Source organism: Salmo salar, chromosome ssa06 (assembly GCF_905237065.1).
Source record: "Salmo salar chromosome ssa06, Ssal_v3.1, whole genome shotgun sequence".
Lineage (NCBI taxonomy): Eukaryota > Metazoa > Chordata > Actinopteri > Salmoniformes > Salmonidae > Salmo > Salmo salar.
In genome coordinates, this window is record NC_059447.1 from 3,901,451 (window position 1) to 3,925,776 (window position 24,326).

At 39.9% G+C, this 24,326-nt stretch overlaps 1 protein-coding gene across 1 annotated transcript; it reads left to right on the forward strand.

The window, feature by feature from the left end:
• Positions 1-706: 706 nt before the first annotated feature.
• Positions 707-24,039, forward strand: LOC106583737 (uncharacterized). The gene is made up of 6 exons (XM_045721267.1): positions 707-1,478; positions 16,256-16,327; positions 19,666-19,782; positions 20,086-20,170; positions 23,395-23,505; positions 24,019-24,039. Exons 2-6 carry the CDS (start codon positions 16,272-16,274, stop codon positions 24,037-24,039), a joined length of 390 nt encoding a protein of 129 aa, XP_045577223.1. The 5' UTR covers positions 707-1,478; positions 16,256-16,271.
• Positions 24,040-24,326: the final 287 nt, after the last annotated feature.

The following is a 24,326-nucleotide window of genomic DNA, read 5'->3' on the forward strand; positions in this document are numbered from 1 at the left end:
GTGTTACGTAGTTGTGTTGTCATGTTGTGAATGTTGTATTGTCGTAACCAACTGTATTTAATGGTGTTACGTAGTTCTGTTGTCATGTTTTGAATGTTGCATCGTAGTAGACCTTACCCTCACCTATTTTTCAGGTGACGGAGAGACACCAGACAAGACACAGAGACAGCAACAGAAGAAAAGGATATGATGGAGAGACACCAGACAAGACACAGAGACAGCAACAGAAGAATAGGATATGATGGAGAGAGACACCAATCAAGACACAGAGACAGCAACAGAAGAAAATAAAATGATGGAGAGAGACACCAGACAAGACACAGTGACAGCAACAGAAGAATATGATATGATGGAGAGACACCAGACAAGACACGGAGACAGCAACAGAAGAATAGGATATGATGGAGAGAGACACCAATCAAGACACAGAGACAGCAACAGAAGAATAGGATATGATGGAGAGACACCAGACAAGACACAGAGACAGCAACAGAATAATAGGATATGATGGAGAGACACCAGACAAGACACGGCGACAGCAACAGAAGAATAGGATATGATGGAGAGAGACACCAGACAAGACACGGAGACAGCAACAGACGACACAGAGAAAGTGATGGAGAGAGGCAGAGGGGAGAGCACACAGCAGACTGTATCAGTAAGCTGCTATAGGGATTCTAATTACTGCACTGTGTGTGTGTGTGTGTGTGTGTGTGTGTGTGTGTGTGTGTGTGTGTGTGTGTGTGTGAGAGAGAGAGAGGGTGGTTAGGTACTGTGGGATTCTTTCATCAGTTTGGTTCATTGGACAGGTCAGAGTCTATGTTTGAAGTGGTGGAGTGGGTTTTGGCAATACAATTTAGATGTATTCATGGATTTAGCTGTTGAAATTTCGTCCCAGACCCCCCTACTGGCTGTAGGCTAAGCCACCAATGTCTTCAAATCCTGGGGGAGAGAGGAGCTACTACCCCTGGGGAGAGAGGAGCTGCTACCCCTGGGGAGAGAGGAGGTGCTACCCCTGGGGAGAGAGGAGCTGCTACCCCTGGGGAGAGAGGAGGTGCTACCCCTGGGGAGAGAGGAGCTGCAACCAGGAGAGACTGCGACCATGCTCTATAAGAGCTTAACGTTTGTTGATTGTTGTGGAACGTTTGTCAGGAGCTTCAGTGATGAAGACTGCTGAACTTGCTGATGTTTCACAATATGCCATGGCCGTCTCAGTCACCAGGTCTCAACCTAATTGAACACTTACCACCAACAAAACACCAAATGATGGAATTTCTTGTGGAAGAATGTGTCACATCCCTCCAATAGAGTTCCAGACAGTTGTAGAATGTATGCCAAGGCTCATTGTAAGAGCTGTTAAGAGAGAGGGAGTGGAGAGAGAACAGGCAGAACCTGATATGTAAATGAGCAGAGTAAACGAAAGCAACTTCGACGACCTAATGATCATTCCAGACTCTGTTTCTATTGAGAGATAAAAGGTAAGACAACAAATGTGTATTCATGTAGTTGATGATATTGTTATGTGTATTCATATAGTTGATGATATTGTTATGTGTATTCATATAGTTGATGATATTGTTATGTGTATTCATATAGTTGATGATATTGTTATGTGTATTAATATAGTTGATGATATTGTTATGTGTATTCATATAGTTGATGATATTGTTATGTGTATTAATATAGTTGATGATATTGTTATGTGTATTAATATAGTTGATGATATTGTTATGTGTATTCTTATAGTTGATGATATTGTTATGTGTATTAATATAGTTGATGATATTGTTATGTGTATTCATATAGTTGATGATATTGTTATGTGTATTCATATAGTTGATGATATTGTTATGTGTATTAATATAGTTGATGATATTGTTATGTGTATTAATATAGTTGATGATATTGTTATGTGTATTCATATAGTTGATGATATTGTTATGTGTATTCATATAGTTGATGATATTTTCGATATAAATTAGATGCGTGGGGTGAATTCGTTCTGTGCCCATCTGTGTGCCCCAGGGTGATCGCTCCTACACTATCGAGAATCTAAAAAGGTTATTTGGCTGTCCCCACAGGAGAACCCTTTGTAGAACCCTTTTTGGTACTAGGTAGAACCCTTTTGGGTTCCATGAAGAACCCTTTCCACAGAGGGTTCTACACTGAAGCCAGAAGGGTTCTACCTGGAACCCCAAATAATCTCTTATGGGGACAGCCGGAGGACCCGTATGGAACCCTTTATTCTAAGTGTGTACTGTATCATAGGTCTATAGACTTGTCTTCTCAAAACAGGCTTAAAACACAACAAGCAACAAACATTTTCTCTTTCTAGTCTAAAGTTTATGCTTTTCACTCAGGAAGGTATGTTGTGTGAAAGAGAGACAGATAAATATTGTGGAAAGACTAACAACAAATTACACTTCCTCAAAACAGATTGTGTGTATTCATTAGTGCCCACCGTAGCAAAACGTTTGGCAACAGAAACCGTTTAGTCCACATTGTACAGTGTTTGGAGTAAACTGTTAATTTAAGTAACATTTAAAACTGCTGGCTGTGGAGTAAACTAATGAATACAACCCAGGTTGTAGCCAACAACTTGGCTGTTGATGCCTACCTGATGCTGAAACCTGAACGTAGCCTGAGGGGTATATATGATGCAAGCTAGATATACTGGTTTTCTAAAGTTAGCCAGCTTCAGTTAGCTTCACATTCCAGCTCAGGCCTCATCCATCAGAATATACAGAGCTCTAGTCATCAGGAAGCTGCTCTCTCATCAGAACAGAAAATATCTCAATGACTTGACATGTTCTGGTTGTTAATTCAGGCTACTAGGTGAGAATCCTGATACTAATACTGGGTTAACCTTGTTAATACTGATACTGGGTTAACACTATTTATACTGATACTGGGTTAACCCTATTGATACTGATACTGGGTTAACACTATTTATACTGATTTCTGGGTTAACACTATTTATACTGATACTGGGTTAACACTATTTATACTGATACTGGGTTAACCCTATTGATACTGATACTGGGTTAACCCTATTTATACTGATACTGGGGTAACCCTATTGATACTGATACTGGGTTAACCCTATTTATACTGATACTGGGTTAACACTATTTATACTGATATTGGGTTAACCCTATTTATACTGATACTGGGTTAACACTATTTATACTGATTTCTGGGTTAACACTATTTATACTGATACTGGGTTAACACTATTTATACTGATACTGGGGTAACCCTATTGATACTGATACTGGGTTAACCCTATTTATACTGATACTGGGTTAACTCTATTGATACTGATACTGGGTTAACACTATTTCTACTGATACTGGGTTAACACTATTTATACTGATACTGGGTTAACACTATTTGTACTGATGCTGGGGTAACACTACTGATACTGATACTGGGTTAACACTATTGATACTGATACTGGGTTAACACTATTTATACTGATACTGGGTTAACACTATTTATACTGATACTGGGTTAATACTATTGATACTGATACTGGGTTAACCCTATTTATACTGATACTGGGTTAACCCTATTTATACTGATACTGGGTTATGTGGTGGCTAATTTAGGAACGGCTCACAAAGAAAGACTGTTTACTTTAGAAAGGAGTATCTACAGCCAGATAGCTTTCGCTATAAATTATCGTTCAGTTTGATCCCTAATGACGAGGTTCTAATCTCGTCCCTGGTACTTCATAGAACAAAAACACAACTTCATCCAATGGCATATATCAATTGTCAACTCTAGATACTTCCATCTCAAGCAAACCCCCTCTTGACCCCACTCCTGGACAAGCTCACTGAGGGGAGTGACCTGTGCATAGACATTGTAGAGACAAATAATTGGTTCCCCATTAATCACGCCATCCCTTCACATGGTTTAAGAATAGGTAAAGACATTCACATATGAAGACAGTTTCATTCTGTCCTCCTCTCTTGCTGATATTCAGCATAGCAACAGAGACATGTAAAAAACAAGTCTGACCTCTCCCCTCTCTGGGCCCCAGGTGATTGAGCCCCAGCTTAGGGAAACGTGCAACTGAAAGACACCAGAGTCCAAAGGACACTTTCTAATGACAAGTATCTCACATAAGCATATTATAATAATAAAACATCTTAATTATCTATGTTACCCAACTAATTCTGATTCATCCACCACAGTTAACACTATTGTTGCGATGCATAGGGTGTTTGCCTTTTTCACCAGCAACCTGGGTTCACTGCCCTGCCCCACTGTTTTCTACAATTTTAATAGCATAGGCTACCTGTTGAACAAAGAGACACAATAATATGAGGGAAAGTATTTTAGGATAATATTGGTAAGTTTTGATTAAGACTTGTCTTCTGTGTTCAGAATTTGGAGATAACCAGTCCCAGTTTAAATCACCATGAGAACCATTTCATTATTTCTCCAGAGCAGCAAGGGAATCTAGAGACTCAACCTTTGGAGAATTAGAATCACCTTTATTCACAAAGTACATTTTCACATACATATGTTGGATCTTAATTTGAGTCAGTTTGCTACAGCAGGAAAATGTGAATTATTATGTGAATTATAATTAATGGACGTTATTGTAGGGGTTGATACAAGTCTGAAGTCTGAAATTTCTAAGTGAGAATTACAAACTTCAGAAGCCTTTTTAAACCTCAAATACACTACAAGTGTATATGCTGCTGCTATTGACAGACAACATTTATAGAGAGAATACAGGCAGAAGAGTTTACTCAACGTTTCCATACTACATTATAAACAACTATGTAGAGTGAGCATAGAGCTATAAGAGAATGAACAGTGGATATACACATATACAGTAAAGTGGCTATACAGTGGATATACAGTAAAGTGGATATACAGTTGATATACAGTACAGTGGCTATACAGTTGATATACAGTACAGTGGATATACAGTTGATATACAGTACAGTGGCTATACAGTTGATATACAGTACAGTGGATATACAGTTGACATACAGTACAGTGGCTATACAGTTGATAAACAGTGGCTATAGACTTGATATATATATATGCATGTTAACATTAGAAGCCTCCTCCCTAAGTTTGTTTTATTCACTGCCCTAGCACACTCTGCCAACCCGGATGTCGTAGCCGTGTCTGAATCCTGGCTCAGGAAGACTACCAAAAACGTTGAAATTTCCATCCCTAACTATAACATTTTCCGACAAGATAGAACTGCCAAAGGGGGCGGTGTTGCAATCTACTGCAGAGATAGTAAGACAGAACTCTGCAGGCTATCCAGGTCTGTACCCAAACAATTCGAGCTTCTACTTTTAAAAATCCACCTTTCCAGAAACAAGTCTCTCACCGTTGCCGCTTGCTATACACCACCCTCGGCCCCCAGCTGTGACCTGGACACCATATGTGAACAGATTGCCCCCCATCTATCCTCAGAGCTCGCCTGGTACCCTGGGACATGCTTAACACCGCCAATCTAAGCTTGATGCCTAATTCTATATAACCCAATACAACCCCAATCCGTAACACGGGCACCCTCATAGATTCATCCTAACCAACTTGCCCTCCATATATACCTCTGCTGTTTTCAACCAAGATCTCAGCAATCACTGCCTCATTGCCTGCATCCGTAACGGGTCTGTGGTCAAATGACCACCCCTCATCACTATCAAATGCTCCCTGAAACACTTCAGCAACCAGGTCTTCCTAATCGACCTGGCCCGGGTATCCTGGAAGGATATTGACCTCATCCTGTCAGTAGAGGATGCCTGGTCATTCTTTAAAAGTGTCTTCCCCAACATCTTCAATAAGCATGCCCATTTCAAAAAATGTAGAACCAGGAACAGATATAGCCCTTGGTTCTCTCCAGACCTGACTGCCCTTGACCAGCACAAAAACATCCTGTGGCGTTCTGCATTAGCATCGAATAGCCCCCGTGAAATGCAACTTTTCAGGGAAGTTAGAAACAAATATACACAGGCAGTTAGAAAAGCTAAGGCTAGCTTTTTCAAGCAGAAACTTGCATCCTGTAGCACAAACTCAAAAAAGTTCTGGGACACTGTTAAAGTCCATGGAGAATAAGAGCACATCCTCCCACCTGACCACTGCACTGAGGCTAGGAAACACTGTCACCACCGATAAATCCACTATGATTGATAATTTCAATAAGCCTTTTTCTACGGCTGGCCATGCTTTCCACATTGCAACCCCTACCCCGGTCAACAGCCCTGCACTCCCCACAGCAACTCGCCCAAGCCTCCCCCATTTCACCCAAATCCAGATAGCTGATGTTCTTAAAGAACTGCAAAACCTGGACCCCTACAAATCAGCCGGGCTAGACAATCTGGACCCTCTCTTTTTAAATTATCTGCCGAAATTGTATCAACCCCTATTACTAGCCTGTTCAACCTCTCTTTCGTATCGTCTGAGATTCCCAAAGATTGGAAAGCTGCCGCGATCATCCCCTCTTCAAAGGGGGAGACACTCTAGACCCAAATTGCTACAGACCTATATCTATCCTACCCTGGATTTCTAAGGTCTTTGAAAGCCAAGTCAACAAACAGATTACCGACCATTTCGAATCATTTCGAATCCTTGCAGTCTCTATGTGGGTGCTACAGGGTTCAATTCTCGGGCCGACTCTCTTCTCTGTATACATCAATGATGTCGCTCTCGCTGCTGGTGATTCTCTGATGCACCTCTACGCAAACGACACCATTCTGTACACTTCTGGCCCTTCTTTGGACACTGTGTTAACTAACCTCCAGATGAGCTTCAATGCCATACAACTCGCCTTCCGTGGCCTCCAACTGCTCTTAAATGCAAGTAAAACTAAATGCATGCTCTTCAACCGATCACTGCCCGCACCTGCCCGTCCATCCAGCATCACTACTCTGGACGGTTCTGACTTAGAATATGTGGACAACTACAAATACCTAGGTTTCTGGTAAGACTGTTAACTCTCCTTCCAGACTCACATTAAGCATCTCCAATCCAAAATTAAATCTAGAATCGGCTTCCTATTTTGCAACAAAGCATCCTTCACTCATTCTGCCAAACATACCCTTGTAAAACTGACCATCCTACCGATCCTCGACTTCGGCGATTTCATCTATAAAATAGCCTCCAACACCCTACTCAACAAATTGGATGCATTCTGTCACAGTGCCATCCGTTTTGTCACCAAAGCCCCATATATCACCCACCACTGCAACCTGTACGCTCTCGTTGGCTGGCCATCGCTTCATACTCGTCGCCAAACCCACTGGCTCCAGGTCATCTACAAGTCTCTGCTAGGTAAAGCCACACCTTATCTCGTCTCACTGGTAACCATAGCAGCACCCACCCGTAGCACCCGCTCCAGCAGGTATATCTCACTGGTCACCCCCAAAGCCAATTCCTCCTTTGGCCGCCTTTCCTTCCAGTTCTCTGCTGCCAATGACTGGAATGAACTGCAAAAATCACTGAAGCTGGAGACCCATTTCTCCCTCACTAGCTTTAAGCACCAGCTGTCAGAGCAGCTCACAGATCACTGCACCTGTACATAACCCATCTGTAAACAGCCCATCCAACTACCTCATCCCCATACTGTATTTATTTATTTATCTTGCTCTTTTGCATCCCAGTATCTATACTTGCACATTCATCTTCTGCACATCTACCATTCCAGTGTCAAATTGATATATTGTAATTACTTCGCCACCATGGCCTATATATTGCTTTACATCCCTTATCTTACCTCATTTGTACTCACTGTAAATAGATTTTTCTTTTTTCTACTGTATTATTGACTGTATGTTTGTTTATTCCATGTGTAACTCTGTGTTGTTGTATGTGTCAAACTGCTGTGCCTTATCTTGGCCAGGTCGCAGTTGTAAATGAGAACTTCCCTGGAGTGCCTACCTGGTTAAATAAAGGTGAAATAAAAATACAAATAATAATAAATACAGAACCGTGGATATACAGTTGATATATATTATAGTGGATATACAGTTGATAAACAGTACAGTGACTATAGAGTTGATATGCAGTACAGTGGCTATGCAGTTCATAAACAGTACAGTGGCTATACAGTTGATATACAGTACAGTGGCTATACAGTTGATAAACAGTGAATGTCCACATTTACAGTATCAGTATAAATATATCTAAGAGAGATGAACAGAGATTTAATGCAGTATAGTTCAGTTATTTAGTGTCCAGTTGGCTTGATGTGGTGTGCATTGTAGAGTGCATAGTCCTTTAGTCTCTATGGGCCAGGTGGCCAGTTGGTGAGGGCCACAGCATAGTCCTTTAGTCTCTATGGGCCAGATGGCCAGTTGGTGAGGGCCACAGCCTAGTGCTTTAGTCTCTATGGGCCAGATGGCCAGTTGGTGAGGGCCACAGCATGGGGAAAGAAACTGTTCAGATGGGGGTCTATAACATCCAATCACAGAGGTTTACATTATTGCTAATAACTCAAACTGACTTATTCAGATAAAGACATAATCTCTATACCGATGTAGGATCTAAGTTTGATCACCCTGTTGCAGGAAAACGAAAATGTGTAGTGCGTTTGAGTGTATTTAAGCTTTAAAAAAAAAATCTGAAGATGATAAATTCCACTTTTCCATTTTAAAATGTTTAATTATAATCCACATAATATTTAAAAGGTCTTGTTGCTGTAGGATTATTTTCCTGCTGTAGCAAACTGGCTCAAACTAAGATCCAACGTCTTTAACCTGTTAGGGTTACACGGCTGGATAAAAAACGTACCCGATTTAATCTGGTTATTACTACTGCCCAGAAACAAGAATATGCATATAATTATTGGCTTTGGATAGAAAACACCCTAAAGTTTCTAAAACTGTTTGAATGGTGTCTGTGAGTATAACAGAACTCATATGGCAGGCAAAAACCTGAGAAGATTCTGTACAGGAAGTGCCCTCTCTGACCATTCCTTGGGCTTCTTGGCTCTGTTTATTGAAAACTTAGGATCTTTGCTGTAACGTGACACTTCCTACGGCTCCCATAGGCTCTCAGAACCCGTGAAAAAGCTGAATGATGTAATTCCAGCCCCTGGCTGAAAAACATTAGCGCCTTTGGTAAGTGGTCTATCAGAGGGCCATCAGACTGAGGCGCGTGCACGGGGCGACACCATGTTTTTATTTTCTCTCTCTTTGTACTAAAACACGATTTCCCGGTTGGAATATTATCGCTTTTTTACGAGAAAAATGGCATAAAAATTGATTTTAAACAGCGGTTGACATGCTTCGAAGTACGGTAATGGAATATTTAGAATTTGTTTGTCACGAAACGCATCGGGCGCGTCACCCTTCTTTACCCTTTCGGATAGTGTCTTGAACGCACGAACAAAACGCCGCTATTTGGATATAACTATGGATTATTTTGAACCAAACCAACATTTGTTATTGAAGTAGAAGTCCTGGGAGTGCATTCTGATGAAGAACAGCAAAGGTAATAACATTTTCTTATAGTAAATCTGACTTTGGTGAGGGCTAAACTTGCTGGGTGTCTAAATAGCTAGCCCTGTGATGCCGGGCTATCTACTTAGAATATTGCAAAATGTGCTTTCACCGAAAACCTATTTTAAAATCGGACATAGCGAGTGCATAGAGGAGTTCTGTATCTATAATTCTTAAAATAATTGTTATGTTTTTTGTGAACGTTTATCGTGAGTAATTTAGTAAATTCACCGGAAGTTTGTGGGGGGTATGCTAGTTCTGAACATCACATGCTAATGTAAAAAGCTGGTTTTTGATATAAATATGAATTTGATTGAACAAAACATGCATGTATTGAATAACATAATGTCCTAACATTGTCATCTGATGAAGATCATCAAAGGTTAGTGCTGCATTTAGCTGTGATTTGGGTTTATGTGACATTCTATGCTAGCTTGAAAAATGGGTGTCTGATTATTTCTGGCTGGGTATTCTGCTGACATAATCTAATGTTTTGCTTTCGTTGTAAAGCCTTTTTGAAATCGGACAGTGTGGTTAGATTAACGAGAGTCTTGTCTTTAAAATGGTGTAAAATAGTCATATGTTTGAGAAATTTAAGTAATAGCATTTCTAAGGTATTTGAATAACGCGACACGGGATTCCACTGGCTGTTCCGTAGGTGGGACGAAATCGTCCCACTGGCCCTAGAGAAGTTAACAATATACCTCTCTCTAATGTATATGGCTATATCAGGATTCACTTTTGACCATTTGACATCTTTTATTTAATGAGTTGCCTGTGAAAGATACTTCATCTGCAAGAAAACAGGCAGCTGCAACAGTGACTTTCAGAAGTTATATGATTTCCTCACATGAATGTGAAAGGAAGTGTGTAGCCTACGCAGTTACAAAACGGCTGTTGAAACTGTGTAGCACATGTCTCGGATGATGGCTAGATGCGTTGATATGTAGGAAAGACGGGCAGACTCTCGTACTGTAGGTCTAGGCTACCTACAAACTATTATAAGGTTAGATCGACGTCAGGCATTCAAAAGTCAGAGTAGGTTTGAGCTATGATCACTTACCATGCCGACCGACCTGATGGCCTCCATTGAAAATGTAAAACATATCAGGTCTAGCCTCTTAGTGACCCTTTAACACGCGAATCCCGTTAGCGGGATTGGTTTGACAACAGCCAGTGAAATAGCACAGCGCCAAATTCAAAAAACAAAAATCTCATAATTCAAATTTCTCACACATACAAGTATTATACATCATTTTAAAGATAAGATTCTCGTTAATCTAACCACAGTGTCCGATTTCAAAAAGGCTTTATGGCAAAAGCAAAACATTAGATTACGTTAGCACATCATTGAGCAGGCTTTCTTTCATGATTTGTTTTATTTTGACTGGAGCAAGATTGAGCTTATCCCTGATGTGGAAACTGCCTGGAAATTCTTTCATGATGGTTTTCTCCAAATAGTAAACAGACATGCTCCATTCCGCAGGTTCAGGGTTAAAGGGAGGGATAATCCATGGTTTTCGTCTGAGCTTTCTTGCATTGTTCACGACCGTAATCTAGCCTGGGCTAAAGCAAGGAAATCGTGTTCTGATGCTGGTTGGCTTGTTTTTAGGCAGTTACGAAACAAGTGTTCTTTTCTTCTTAGGAAGGCCAAGTCTGAATATTTTATGTCTGTTACCACTGATAACCTGAATGACCCTACAAAGTTTTGGAAGGCTATTAAGTCTATGTCTGGTAACAGTAATGTTAATGAATTACCGTCATGTGTATTGAAGGACTCTGTTGCTATATATGACAAAACTGAAATGCTGAATTGTTTCAATGAGCACTTTGTATCATCTGGTAGGCTGTTTGATTCAGTGTCCTCTGTCTCTGTACAACCTTGTGTGGATGAACCAGTGAGAGCTGGTCAAACTTTTAGCTTTTTGCCATTCTCAGTGCAGGTGGTACATAAAGCCCTGAAATCCTTAGATCAGAGAAAGCCTGCAGGTCCTGATCTTCTTGATCCCTGCTTTTTAAATCTGGCAGCTGATTTCATAGCTGAACCACTTACATATCTGTTTAATCTAACCCTGGAATGTAATGAAATACCAAAGATCTGGAAATCAGCATTTGTCCTGCCACTTTTAAAAGGGGGAGATCCAACTCTTTTAAATAATTATAGGCCAATCTCAAAGCTGTCACCCCTGGTGAAAATACTTGAAACCCTTGTGAGTGAACAGCTAAAATATTTTTTATTTACTAACTCTATTTTGTCAATGTACCAATCGGGTTTCAGGAAGAAGCATATCACAATTACAGCAGCCATAAAGGTTTTAAATGGTATCACTGAAGCTCTTGACAAAAAACAGCATTGTGTCTCACTTTTTATTGATCTCGCTAAGGCTTTTGGTACAGTTGATCATGCTATACTAAGGCAGAGATTGTCGAGTGTAGGTCTTTCAGAGCATACATTTGCATGGTTTGTTAACTATCTGTCTGATAGAACTCAGTGCACTCAATTTGATGGGCTTAGGTCTGTTAAATTGTCTGTCTTAAATTGTGTGCCCCAAGGCTCTGTACTTGGTCCTCTCTTATTCACTATTTATATAAATAATTTAGACAAAAATGTCCAAAATGCACAACTTCATTTTTATGCTGATGATACTGTTATTTACTGTTGTGCTTCATCTCTTACAAAAGCTTTCCAGAACTTGCAAACTGCTTTTAATACTGTTCAACATACCTTGTCTCAATTGAAGCTTATCCTCAATACTGACAAAACTAAACTACTGGTGTTTTCTAAAGCAAGAAATAGACCTCTGAACCTTTCACCTATTACTACCTGTCAGGGCAAGGAGATTGAGGTTGTAACCTCATATAAATATCTTGGAATTTTGATTGATGATGGCCTCTCTTTTAAAATGCATATTCAACAACTTAGAAAAAAATTGAAGCTGAAATTAGGATTTTATTTTAGGGATAAGGCTTGTTTTTCTTTTGAAGCCAGAAGGAGGCTAGTATCAGCTACATTTATGCCTTTACTAGACTATGGGGATATTTTATATATGAATGCTTCCGCTCAGTGTTTGAGATCAATTGACACCCTTTACCATGGCACTCTGAGATTTATTTTAAATTGCAAAACCCTTACGCACCACTGCACTTTGTATACCAGGGTTGGCTGGCCTTCTCTAGTCTCTCATAGGCTCATTCACTGGTATACTTTTATTTACAAAGCCATTTTGGGTTTACTACCTTTTTATTTGGGCATTTTTATTGTTCAGAAATGTGGTGGGTACTCTCTTCGTTCGCGGGACTTTATCCTGCTAACTGTTCCAAATGTCCAAACTGAATTTGGTAAAAGGGCTTTTATGTACTCTGCGCCATCGTCTTGGAACGCCTTACAAAATACTTTTAAACTGGAAGAACTTGTCCCGATTGGTATTTTTAAATCACTGATGAATGATCTTCAGACCGATTCCCTGACATGTCAATGTTTTTAATTTGCTGTTTTTGACTTTTGTTATATTCTTTGTGAATTCTATGGTTTTTACTAGATTACTTGTAGTTTTTCATGTTGTTTTTCTGTAATTTTTGTAATGACTTGGCGCTGGCTATCTTGGCCAGGACGCTCTTGAAAAATAGATTTTAAATCTCAATGAGCCCTTCCTGGTTAAATAAAGGTTAAATAAAATAAATAAAATAAAAACATCACCTAAACAAGAAAAGCCAAACAGCCATTTTGCAAGTAAGGAGAGGCGTCACAAAAACCACAAATACAGCTAAAATGAATTACTAACCTTTGACGATCTTCATCAGATGACACTCCCAGGACTCAATGTTAGACAATACATGTATGTTTTGTTAGATAAAGTTCATATTTATATCCAAAAACCCCATTTTACATTGGCGGGTGAAGTTCAGAAAATGTATTGCCACCCAAAACTTACGGTGAATGAGCACATCAATTTACAAAAATACTCATCATAAACGTTGATAAACTTTACAACAGTTATTGAAAGAATTATAAATATACTACTCCTTAATGCAACCGCTGTCTCAGATTTTAAAATAGCATTTCGGCAGAAGCACATTTGTCAATATTCTGATTACATAGATCAACCATCAAAGGAAGCTATACAGTTACCCGCCAAGTCATGGCATCAATAAAACTCAGAATTAGTATTATAAATCTTCCCTTAGCTTTGCTGATCTTCATCAGAATGCACTCCCATGGCTCCTAATTCCACAAGAAATTTTTGTTTTGTTTGAAATACTCCATATTTATGTCCAAATACCTCCGTTTTGTTCGTGCGTTCAGATCACTATCCAAAGGCATAACGTGCGAGTGTAAATCCAGACACGAAACGTTAAAGTGTTCCATTACCGTTCGTAGAAACATGACAAACGTTGTTTACAATCAATCCTTAGGGTCTTTTTAACATAAAACATTGATAATATTCCAACCGGACAATAGCGTATTCATTCAAGAAGAAAAAGAAGGAACGGCGCCCTCGCGGGCTCGCTCATAACCAAGTCCTTTGTCCTCAAACAGGCCACTGATTGACTGAGCTCCTATTTTCTGCCCAGTAACAGGAGACGGATGAAACAAGTTTCTAAAGGCTGTTGACAGCCAATGGAAGCCTTAGGAAGTGCAACGTGACCCCACAGACACTGAAGTTTCGATAGGGATTCAAAAGAAGAACTACAATTCTCAGATTTCCCACTTCCTGGTTGGATTTGTCTCAGGTTTTTGCCTGCCATATGAGTTCTGTTATACTCACAGACATCATTCAAACAGTTTTAGAAACTTCAGAGTGTTTTCCATCCAAGTCTACTAATAATATGCATATCCTACCTTCTGAGTCTGAGTAGGAGGCAGTTTAATTTGGGCACGTTTTTCATCCAAACGTGAAAATACTGCCCCCTATCTTTAACAGGCTCCATTCTCTGTCCTGCTACTGGTAGTCCTATAACATTATGTTGATCTGAACAGGTTTAGGCTGGTCATCTATGATATGTAGGTTATATTCAGTACATTCTCTGTCCTGCTACTGGTAGGACTATAACATTATGTTGATCTGAACAGGTTTAGACTGGTCATCTATGATATGTAGGTTATATACAGTACATTCTCTGTCCTGCTACTGGTAGTCCTATAACGTTATGTGAACTGATCTGAACAGGTTTAGACTGGTCATCTATGATATGTAGGTTATATACAGTACATTCTCTGTCCTGCTACTGGTAGGACTATAACATTATGTGAACTGATCTGAACAGGTTTAGACTGGTCATCTATGATATGTAGGCTAAAGCCAAGGTATAGACCTCGATCTTCATATCACTAACAAACCTCTATTATACATTATAACCTAGTCTACTTTACATAATATAAAATCTCTTACTTGTTGCAAATAAACTTTCTGAATGGATCAATGATTTCCCCCTCAGATCAATTAGCCCTTCTGACTATATTCTCAGATATGTTTAAAAAATAACAGATTGAAAGACAATAAATAGTCTACTGTTAATGAATACAAATAATTGTGAGACATGGCCTTGTGTTGCTGTACTGTCTATAACTACCTTAACAAACAGTGACTTATTATTATTATTATTATTATTGTTGCTGTACTGTCTATAACTACCTTAACAAACAGTGACTTATTATTATTATTATTATTATTGTTGCTGTACTGTCTATAACTACCTTAACAAACAGTGACTTATTATTATTATTATTATTATTATTGTTGCCGTACTGTCTAGAACTACCTTAACAAACAGTGACTTACTAGTATTATTATTATTATTATTATTATTTTTATTATTATTATTGTTGTTGCTGTACTGTCTATAACTACCTTAACAAACAGTGACTTATTAATATTATTGACAGTTACCATGGAGATGAAATGTCACATCTACATGTTCACGTGATTGCATTAAATCACCTGACTGCTTCTATGTCTGTTAGTAAATGTTTTATAAGAGATAATTAATAAATGATAACAATTGACATTCAAGAATAACTGTGTTAACCACAACCAACATGCTGGATCTCTGTTTAGTTGTCACTGTGTTAACCACAACCAACATGCTGGATCTCTGTTTAGTTGTCACTGTGTTAACCACAACCAACATGCTGGATCTCTGTTTAGTTGTCACTGTGTTAACCACAACCAACATGCTGGATCTCTGTTTAGTTGTCACTGTGTTAACCACAACCAACATGTTGGATCTCTGTTTAGTTGTCACTGTGTTAACCACAACCAACATGCTGGATCTCTGTTTAGTTGTCACTGTGTTAACCACAACCAACATGCTGGATCTCTGTTTAGTTGTCACTGTGTTAACCACAACCAACATGTTGGATCTCTGTTTAGTTGTCACTGTGTTAACCACAACCAACATGTTGGATCTCTGTTTAGTTGTCACTGTGTTAACCACAACCAACATGCTGGATCTCTGTTTAGTTGTCACTGTGTTAACCACAACCAACATGTTGGATCTCTGTTTAGTTGTCACTGTGTTAACCACAACCAACATGTTGGATCTCTGTTTAGTTGTCACTGTGTTAACCACAACCAACATGCTGGATCTCTGTTTAGTTGTCACTGTGTTAACCACAACCAACATGCTGGATCTCTGTTTAGTTGTCACTGTGTTAACCACAACCAACATGCTGGATCTCTGTTTAGTTGTCACTGTGTTAACCACAACCAACATGCTGGATCTCTGTTTAGTTGTCACTGTGTTAACCACAACCAACATGTTGGATCTCTGTTTAGGGGTCCGTTCTCTAAAATGAGTCTCTCTGGGGAGAGAGAGGAGGTTGGGGAACATGACACCAAAGCTAAGAGGTGAGATTACAATTTTGTTTTGGAATTATTAAGAATTTATTTCAAAAATGCTATTTATAAAAATGTTCACATTTGTTTTTTAATCAGACATGGTTGCTCTTGGCTACCTTCAATATTAGTGTCCTCAGATTATTTATTAATAGATTTTAGATGTATATAATATTTTTTTTTTCTTCTTCAAAACGCTATATATCAATTGTTTAGCTGGAATGGAATATTCGTATCTGTATTTTTGACTGTATTATGTGGTTGTCTCAGCTAGCTATCTTAAGATGAATGCACTTACTGTAAATCGCTCTGTATAAGAGCATCTGCTAAATCAGGGGTTCTCAATCCGGGGTCTGTGGAGGTACTGCAGGGGTTCCACGGCACCCTGACTGTACTCGTTGCAATGTAAGACATTAGATAGAATTTTCACATGACACGACCACTTTGCCTACTCCTAAATATTGACTAATAGGTTGGCATGCATGTATTTTTTTTACCAGTTCTGATGGTTCTTACAAGCGGAATTTTGACCATATTACCGCTATATCAAAATACTCTTCACTCCCATTTAACAACTCTAAATAGCTTTGGCATAGTAGGCATCAAGTCCCTTGCCAATAAGGTTGCCTACAACGTTGCATACAATGTTCATTTTCATCTAACACATATTACGCCCTAGATGCCTGCAATTGCCCAATTTATAGCCATGTCCAATTTAGGAATATTTTTTTAACAACGTGATGTTCCGCTCCACTCTACACGCAGAGTGGCTTGAGGTGATCTTGGGGAATAACGACGGAATTTGTTACAGTGTTGAGACGCCAAAGTTTATTGTTCAATTTGCTTTTTGCTTTACGGTCAGGGACAGTATGTGTCACCAGATCCTTTTCACTCTCTATCCTTGTTGCATTTTGTGGTTAACCGGATTCGTCATTATCCTCGAGACGAGGGACAGATGAACGAGCTGCTAGCTAACCAAGCTAGTCAGTACAGCTAGGTAATTTTTTACTATTTTTTACATTTATTTAACCTTAACCAGGCAAGTCAGTTAAGAACAATTTGTTATTTACAATGACGGCCTACCAAAAGGCAAAAGGCTTCCTGCATGGACAGGGGGCTGGGATTATAAATAAATAAAATATAAATATAGGTTTCACGGCTGTCTGAAGAATGGGACCAAAGCGCAGCGTGTGTATCGTTCCACATTTTATTATAACTGTGAAAGTATGCAAGACATACAAATAAACTCATAAACAAAACAACAAACCGTGACGAAGAGGTGCAACATACACTAACTCAAAATACAATCTCCCACAAACCCAGGTGGGAAAAACACCTACTTAAGTATGATCTCCAATTAGAGACAATGATGACCAGCTGCCTCTAATTGGAGATCATCCCCAAAAAAACAAGAAATCCAGAAACAAGAACATGACAACATAGAAAATCTAAACTAGACACAACCCCGTCACACCCTGACCTACTCTACCATAGAAAATAAAAGCTTCTATTGTCAGGACGTGACAATAGGACAAAACACACATCACAACAAGAGAGACAACAGTACATACATGTTAAGCTAGCTACTCTACCAGCAGCATCCTAGTTATTCTAGCTAGTCGGTACAGCTAGGTAAGCTAGCTAGCTACTCTACCAGCAGCATCCTAGTTATTCTAGCTAGTCGGTACAGCTTGGTAAGCTAGCTAGCTACTCTACCAGCAGCATCCTAGTTAACCTAGCTACCACTACATCATCACCGGCTGCCTGCATTTCTTGTGGACCGATGGAGCTCCCCGGTTGTTTCTTCCACCTGTTAAATCCCGTGGAGGGCTTCTCCCTCTCTCATTGACGGATGCTGGCTACCTCTGTCCGGTTCTCCTCTCTTCACTAGATGGACGGTAACTTTAGTATTTAACCCTTCTATGTCCAAGGACCGAACTTTTGAATATTATTTTTGTGGTGCCTCAAGTAGGCTGGACACATTCCATTTTTAACAAAGTTTTTTTTTTTCTGATAAAAACTACTTAATTGCATCCACCATGGAGCCCAGTTTCATAACACTAACTTATGTCTCTAGTTGTGAAGTAATCGCGAAACAACATGCCATATTTTAGGTGATTTTTCACCCTGCCATCTCCTATTAGTTCTATTGAGCACCGTGGCACCAACTCACCTTCTGAACGTTCTATTCCCAGCCCATTGTTCTGCATCACAATGGCAGCATCGCTATTGGCATCAACGAGAACTGCCTGCATTCACATTGTAGGCTTACCTCAGGTAACTTATTATTAACAGGTTTACGGCTACTTTGTGAGGATGCTCCCTGTTCTCCTCAGTACAAGTTTTTATGACCTACAGTGCTAGGGATGGCTTAATAGCCATCAAACATTAAACATTTTCTGGTCATGGTTAACCATATTTGTTTTCAGAAAAAGGTATACAACCTAAACAAAACCCATGTCCCTGTCCTCTTTTTCAAGATGTGGCCGATTTAAACGGCGAAGAATAGCTTTTTTTATTAAGAAATAATTTTGACGACTTGTTGTTTCTAAATGGCTGCTGGGTAATTTGATATCCATCAAAATCTTTGTTCGTAGACATCGAATTGAGTGAATAATGAAAAAAAACTAAAAACTGTTCATTATACCACTTACAACCATAAAATAACAATTTATTACATAACAAACAATGAAACTGACATAAATCAAAAACAACATACATTTAGTTAATTATATAAAGTAAAATAGATATTTAGAAGGGTGACATTATCTGCCAAAGTAACAGCCCTGTAGACAAATAAGAGCTCTCCAGTAGGTGCCAAAAAATTCAAAGGCCATTTTCTCAAAAGTGAGGGTACAAGTTCATCAAAGTTTATTAAAGCAGATTTACTTTCCCACTGATCCTCAACTGTAGTGTATGCTATACAATTTCTAGCGCTGAGTATCTGCATATATCCAAAGTGAAAACACTATTTCGAATTTTGCTACATAAGACCGAATCGAGCCGGTCTATCACATTTGACTGTATAAAACCTAGCAGTAATACTGATTTCTCTGAGAGTAAGGCAGATATATAGCATTTAGCAAGAAAACATGATTATTTGTCTCTCTGAAATGAAACCATCAAGTGATAGATTTTAAACAAATACATGTCTGTCATTGAACAACCCCATGCCATGATTAGATAGTGAAAAAACACACCAATCTCTTTCAAAATGTCTTTAAGAAATAAAAGCTTATTAACAAACATTTCTGAAAAGTGATATATAGCGTTTTGGAATGAAACTCTTGTTTCCCCATCTGAGCTCAGAGTAGATGAGAGATGTAATGTTTTTCTCTGTTGTGTTGAAGACCAATAAAGCGGAAGAGACCAGCCTCCCCTGTTCCCAGCTGTGTGTCCATGAAGAGTGACTGCTCTATGGAACCTCCTATATTCTTTAGAGAGGGAGACTTTTCTACTGAACAAAGGTAAGAAGAACTCATGGGTCATGGTCAGTGAGTTAAACACCACTGTCTCTAGTCATTTCTCCTCTCCCATTTTCCCATTTATTTTGTTGTTTTCATAATCCATAGGCTAATCCTTTTTCCCATTTTCATAGTCCTAAAACAATGTTAAAGAAACACAACATTTCCTCCCTGTGTGTGTGTGTGTGTGTGTGTGTGTGTGTGTGTGTGTGTGTGTGTGTGTGTGTGTGTGTGTGTGTGTGTGTGTGTGTGTGTGTGTGTGTGTGTGTGTGTGTGTGTGTGTGTGTGTGTGTGTTTTGTCCACAGAAACCAACAGGAGAGATCCGAGTCAGATATTGTCAGTGGTCAGTCTCCCCCAAGTCATCAAACAGACCTGGACTCCATATTCAGTGTATGTGGTCCTGTTACGTACATTTGTTTTTGTTTACCTCAAGTAAAGTTGATCTGTCAATTATTCATTAATGTGTTAATGAGAAATCAAATCAAATCAAATTTATTTATATAGCCCTTCTTACATCAGCTGATATCTCAAAGTGCTGTAGAGAAACCCAGCCTAAAACCCCAAACAGCAAGCAATGCAGGTGTAGAAGCACGGTGGCTAGGAAAGGACAAAACCTAGGAAGAAACCTAGAGAGGAACCAGGCTATGAGGGGTGGCCAGTCCTCTTCTGGCTGTGCCGGGTGGAGAGTATAACAGAACATGGCCAAGATGTTCAAATGTTCATAAATGACCAGCATGGTCAAATAATAATAATCATAGTAGTTGTCGAGGGTGCAACAAGTCAGCAAATCAAGAGTAAGTGTCAGTTGGCTTTTTCATAGCCGATCTTTGAGAGTATCTCTACCGCTCCTGCTGTCTCTGGAGAGTTGAAAACAGCAGGTATGGGACAGGTAGCATGTCCGGTGAAAAGGTCAGGGTTCCATAGCCGCAGGCAGAACAGTTGAAACTGGAGCAGCAGCACGGCCAGGTGGACTGGGGACAGCAAGGAGTCATCATGCCAGGTAGTCCTGAGGCATGGTCCTAGGGCTCAGGTCCTCCGAGAGAGAGAAAGAAAGAAAGAGAGGAAGAGAGAATTAGAGAGAGCATATTTAAATTCACACAGGACACCGGATAAGACAAGAGAAATACTCCAGATGTAACAGACTGACCCTAGCCCCCCGACACATAAACTACTGCAGCATAAATACTGGAGGCTGAGACAGGAGGGGTCAGGAGACACTGTGGCCCCATCTGATGATACCCCCGGACAGGGCCAAACAGGCAGGATATAACCCCACCCACTTTGCCGAAGCACAGCCCCCACACCACTAGAGGGATATCTCCAACCACCAACTTACCATCCTGAGACAAGGCTGAGTATAGCCCACATAGATATCCGCCACGGCACAACCCAAGGGGGGTGCCAATTCAGACAGGAAGACCACGTCAGTGACTCAACCCACTCAAGTGACGCACCCCTCCAAGGGACGGCATGGAAGAACACCAGTAAGCCAGTGACTCAGCCCCTGTAATAGGGTTAGAGGCAGAGAATCCCAGTGGAGAGAGGGGAACCGGCCAGGCAGAGACAGCAAGGGCGGTTCGTTGCTCCAGAGCCTTTCCGTTCACCTTCACACTCCTGGGCCAGACTACACTTAATCATAGGACCTACTGAAGAGATGAGTTTTCAGTGAAGACTTAAAGGTTGAGACTGAGTCTGCGTCTCTCACATGGGTAGGCAGACCATTCCATAAAAATGGAGCTCTATAGGAGAAAGCCCTGTCTCAAGCTGTTTGCTTAGAAATTCTAGGGACAATTAGGAGGCCTGCGTCTTGTGACCGTAGCGTACGTGTAGGTATGTACGGCAGGACCAAATTGGAAAGATAGGTAGGAGCAAGCCCATGTAATGCTTTGTAGGTTAGCAGTAAAACCTTGAAATCAGCCCTTGCCTTAACAGGAAGCCAGTGTAGGGAGGCTAGCACTGGAGTAATGTGATCAAATTTTTTGGTTCTAGTCAGGATTCTAGCAGCCATATTTAGCACTAACTGAAGTTTATTTAGTGCTTTATCCGGGTAGCCGGAAAGTAGAGCATTGCAGTAGTCCAACCTAGAAGTAACAAAAGCATGGATACATTTTAATGCATCATTTTTGGACAGAAAGTTTCTGATTTTTGCAATGTTACATAGATGGAAAAATCTGTCCTTGAAACAGTCTTGATATGTTCTTCAAAAGAGAGATCAGGGTCCAGAGTAACGCCGAGGTCCTTCACAGTTTTGTTTGAGATGACTGTACAACCATCCAGATTAATTGTCAGATTCAACAGAAGATCTCTTTGTTTCTTGGGACCTAGAACAAGCATCTCTGTTTTGTCCGAGTTTAAAAGTAGAAAGTTTGCAGCCATCCACTTCCTTATGTCTGAAACACAGGCTTCTAGCAAGGGCAATTTTGGGGCTTTACCATGTTTCATTGAAATGTACAGCTGTGTGTCATCCGCATAGCAGTGAAATTTAACATTATGTTTTCGAATGTCATCCCCAAGAGGTAAAATACATAGTGAAAACAATAGTGGTCCTAAAACGGAACTTTGAGGAACACCGAAATTTACAGTTGAATTAAAATTTTATTTTAAACAGCGTTTGACATGCTTCGAAGTACGGTAATGGAATATTTAGAATTTTTTTGTCACGATATGCGCCGGCGCATCACCCTTCGGATAGTGTCTTGAACGCAAGAACAAAACGAAGCTATTTGGATATAACTATGGATTATTTGTAACAAAAACAACATTGGGTGTTGAAGTAGAAGTCCTGGGAGTGCATTCTGACGAAGAACAGCAAAGGTAATCCAATTTTTCTTATAGTAAATCTGAGTTTGTTGAGTGCCAAACTTGGTGGGTGTCAAAATAGCTAGCCATGATGGCCGGGCTATCTACTCAGAATATTGCAAAATGTGCTTTCACTGAAAAGCTATTTTAAAATCGGACACCGCGATTGCATAACGGGAGGAGAAGAGACCAGAGAAGTCTCGACATCTGACTCCGACTCACTGCTTAATGGGGAGAACCAATTGAAAGTTTCTGTCGGCTGAATAAGCGACACCGGTTGAGCATTCCTACAGCGTTTCCCTCCAGAAGCCATGAGAAAGTTGTCCGGCTGCAGGGACCATGCGAGGGGGTTTATACTAACGTTACTATCTGTACTTACTGGTGGCACAGACGCTGTTTCATACTTTCCTACACTGAAATTACCCTTGCCTAACGATTGCGTCTGAAGCTGGGCTTGCAGCACAGCTATCCTCGCCGTAAGGCGATCGTTCTCCTGTATATTATGAGTACAACAACTGCAATTAGAAGGCATCATGTTAATGTTACTACTTAGCTTCGGCTGTTGGAACTCCTGATGAACCATGTCCAGATAAAACCTCTGGAGTGAAAAAGTTGAATGAAAAAAGTTGAGTGAGGAAAAAACTAAAAATATAAACGGTAATCAGAAAGTAAAAACCGTAAAGTTGTCAGGTAGCAAAGTAGATTGGCAACAAAACGCACAGCAGCACGTAAACAAGTCTGCAAGTTGTGACCGGAAACAGGAAATTAGAAAGCATTTCTTCTCTTGCTTATCTTATTTACTTGATTTATTTCAGTTGCTTGAAGAGAATATTATGACATTTATGAAGAACGAGCTGAAGATGTTCAAGAGGATTCTTAGTCCAGAACTCCCAGAAGGCTTTGAGAGTCAGAAGCAGGATAAGGAAGTGGTGGATGCTGAAGATGAGAAGCAGGAGAGCAGTGCCAGAGAGGGGGCTCTGAAGATCACACTGCACGTCCTGAGGAAAATGAACCAGAAGGAGCTTGCTGACACACTGGAGAAAAGTAAGAGCTGTCTGTCTCATTTTGAATGCTGTTTTATAACATTTAAAAGCTGAAGCTAATGTACAGCTAAAGTAGCTGTGTAACTCAATGATATTGTAGCAGCCTTAAGACAACACCTAGTGACCTCATCAAGTAGCAGCAGGGATGTGTTGTGTTGATTCATTTTTTGAGACAGAGAGAGGGAGAGAGAGAGAGAGACAACATTAATAATACCATCAATAATACCAATAATAATATAATCAGTCACACCAGTCTGTAATGCATTATGAAAACATTTACACATTTATACAGTCAGTTAATAGAATAAATGATTATAATTTAAACTTCATAACAGTCCTACAATAGTGTAGGCATTAAAACAGACCTAATATTAATATCCTCTGTGTTATTTCTAGAGCCAGATGAGCTTGTTGTGATTTGCCAACGTGAACTCAAATCTAATCTAAAGAAGAAGTTTCAATGTGTATTTGAGGGGATCGCTGAACAAGGAAACCCAACACTTCTCAATAAGATCTACACAGAGCTCTACATCACAGAGGGTGGAAAAGGAGAGGTCAATAATGAACATGAGCTGAGACAGATTGAGACAACAACCAGGAAACAAGCAAGACCAGAGACTGCAATCAAATGTAACGACATCTTCAAACCCTTAACTGGACAAGACAAGCATATCAGAACTGTGCTGACAAAGGGAGTCGCTGGC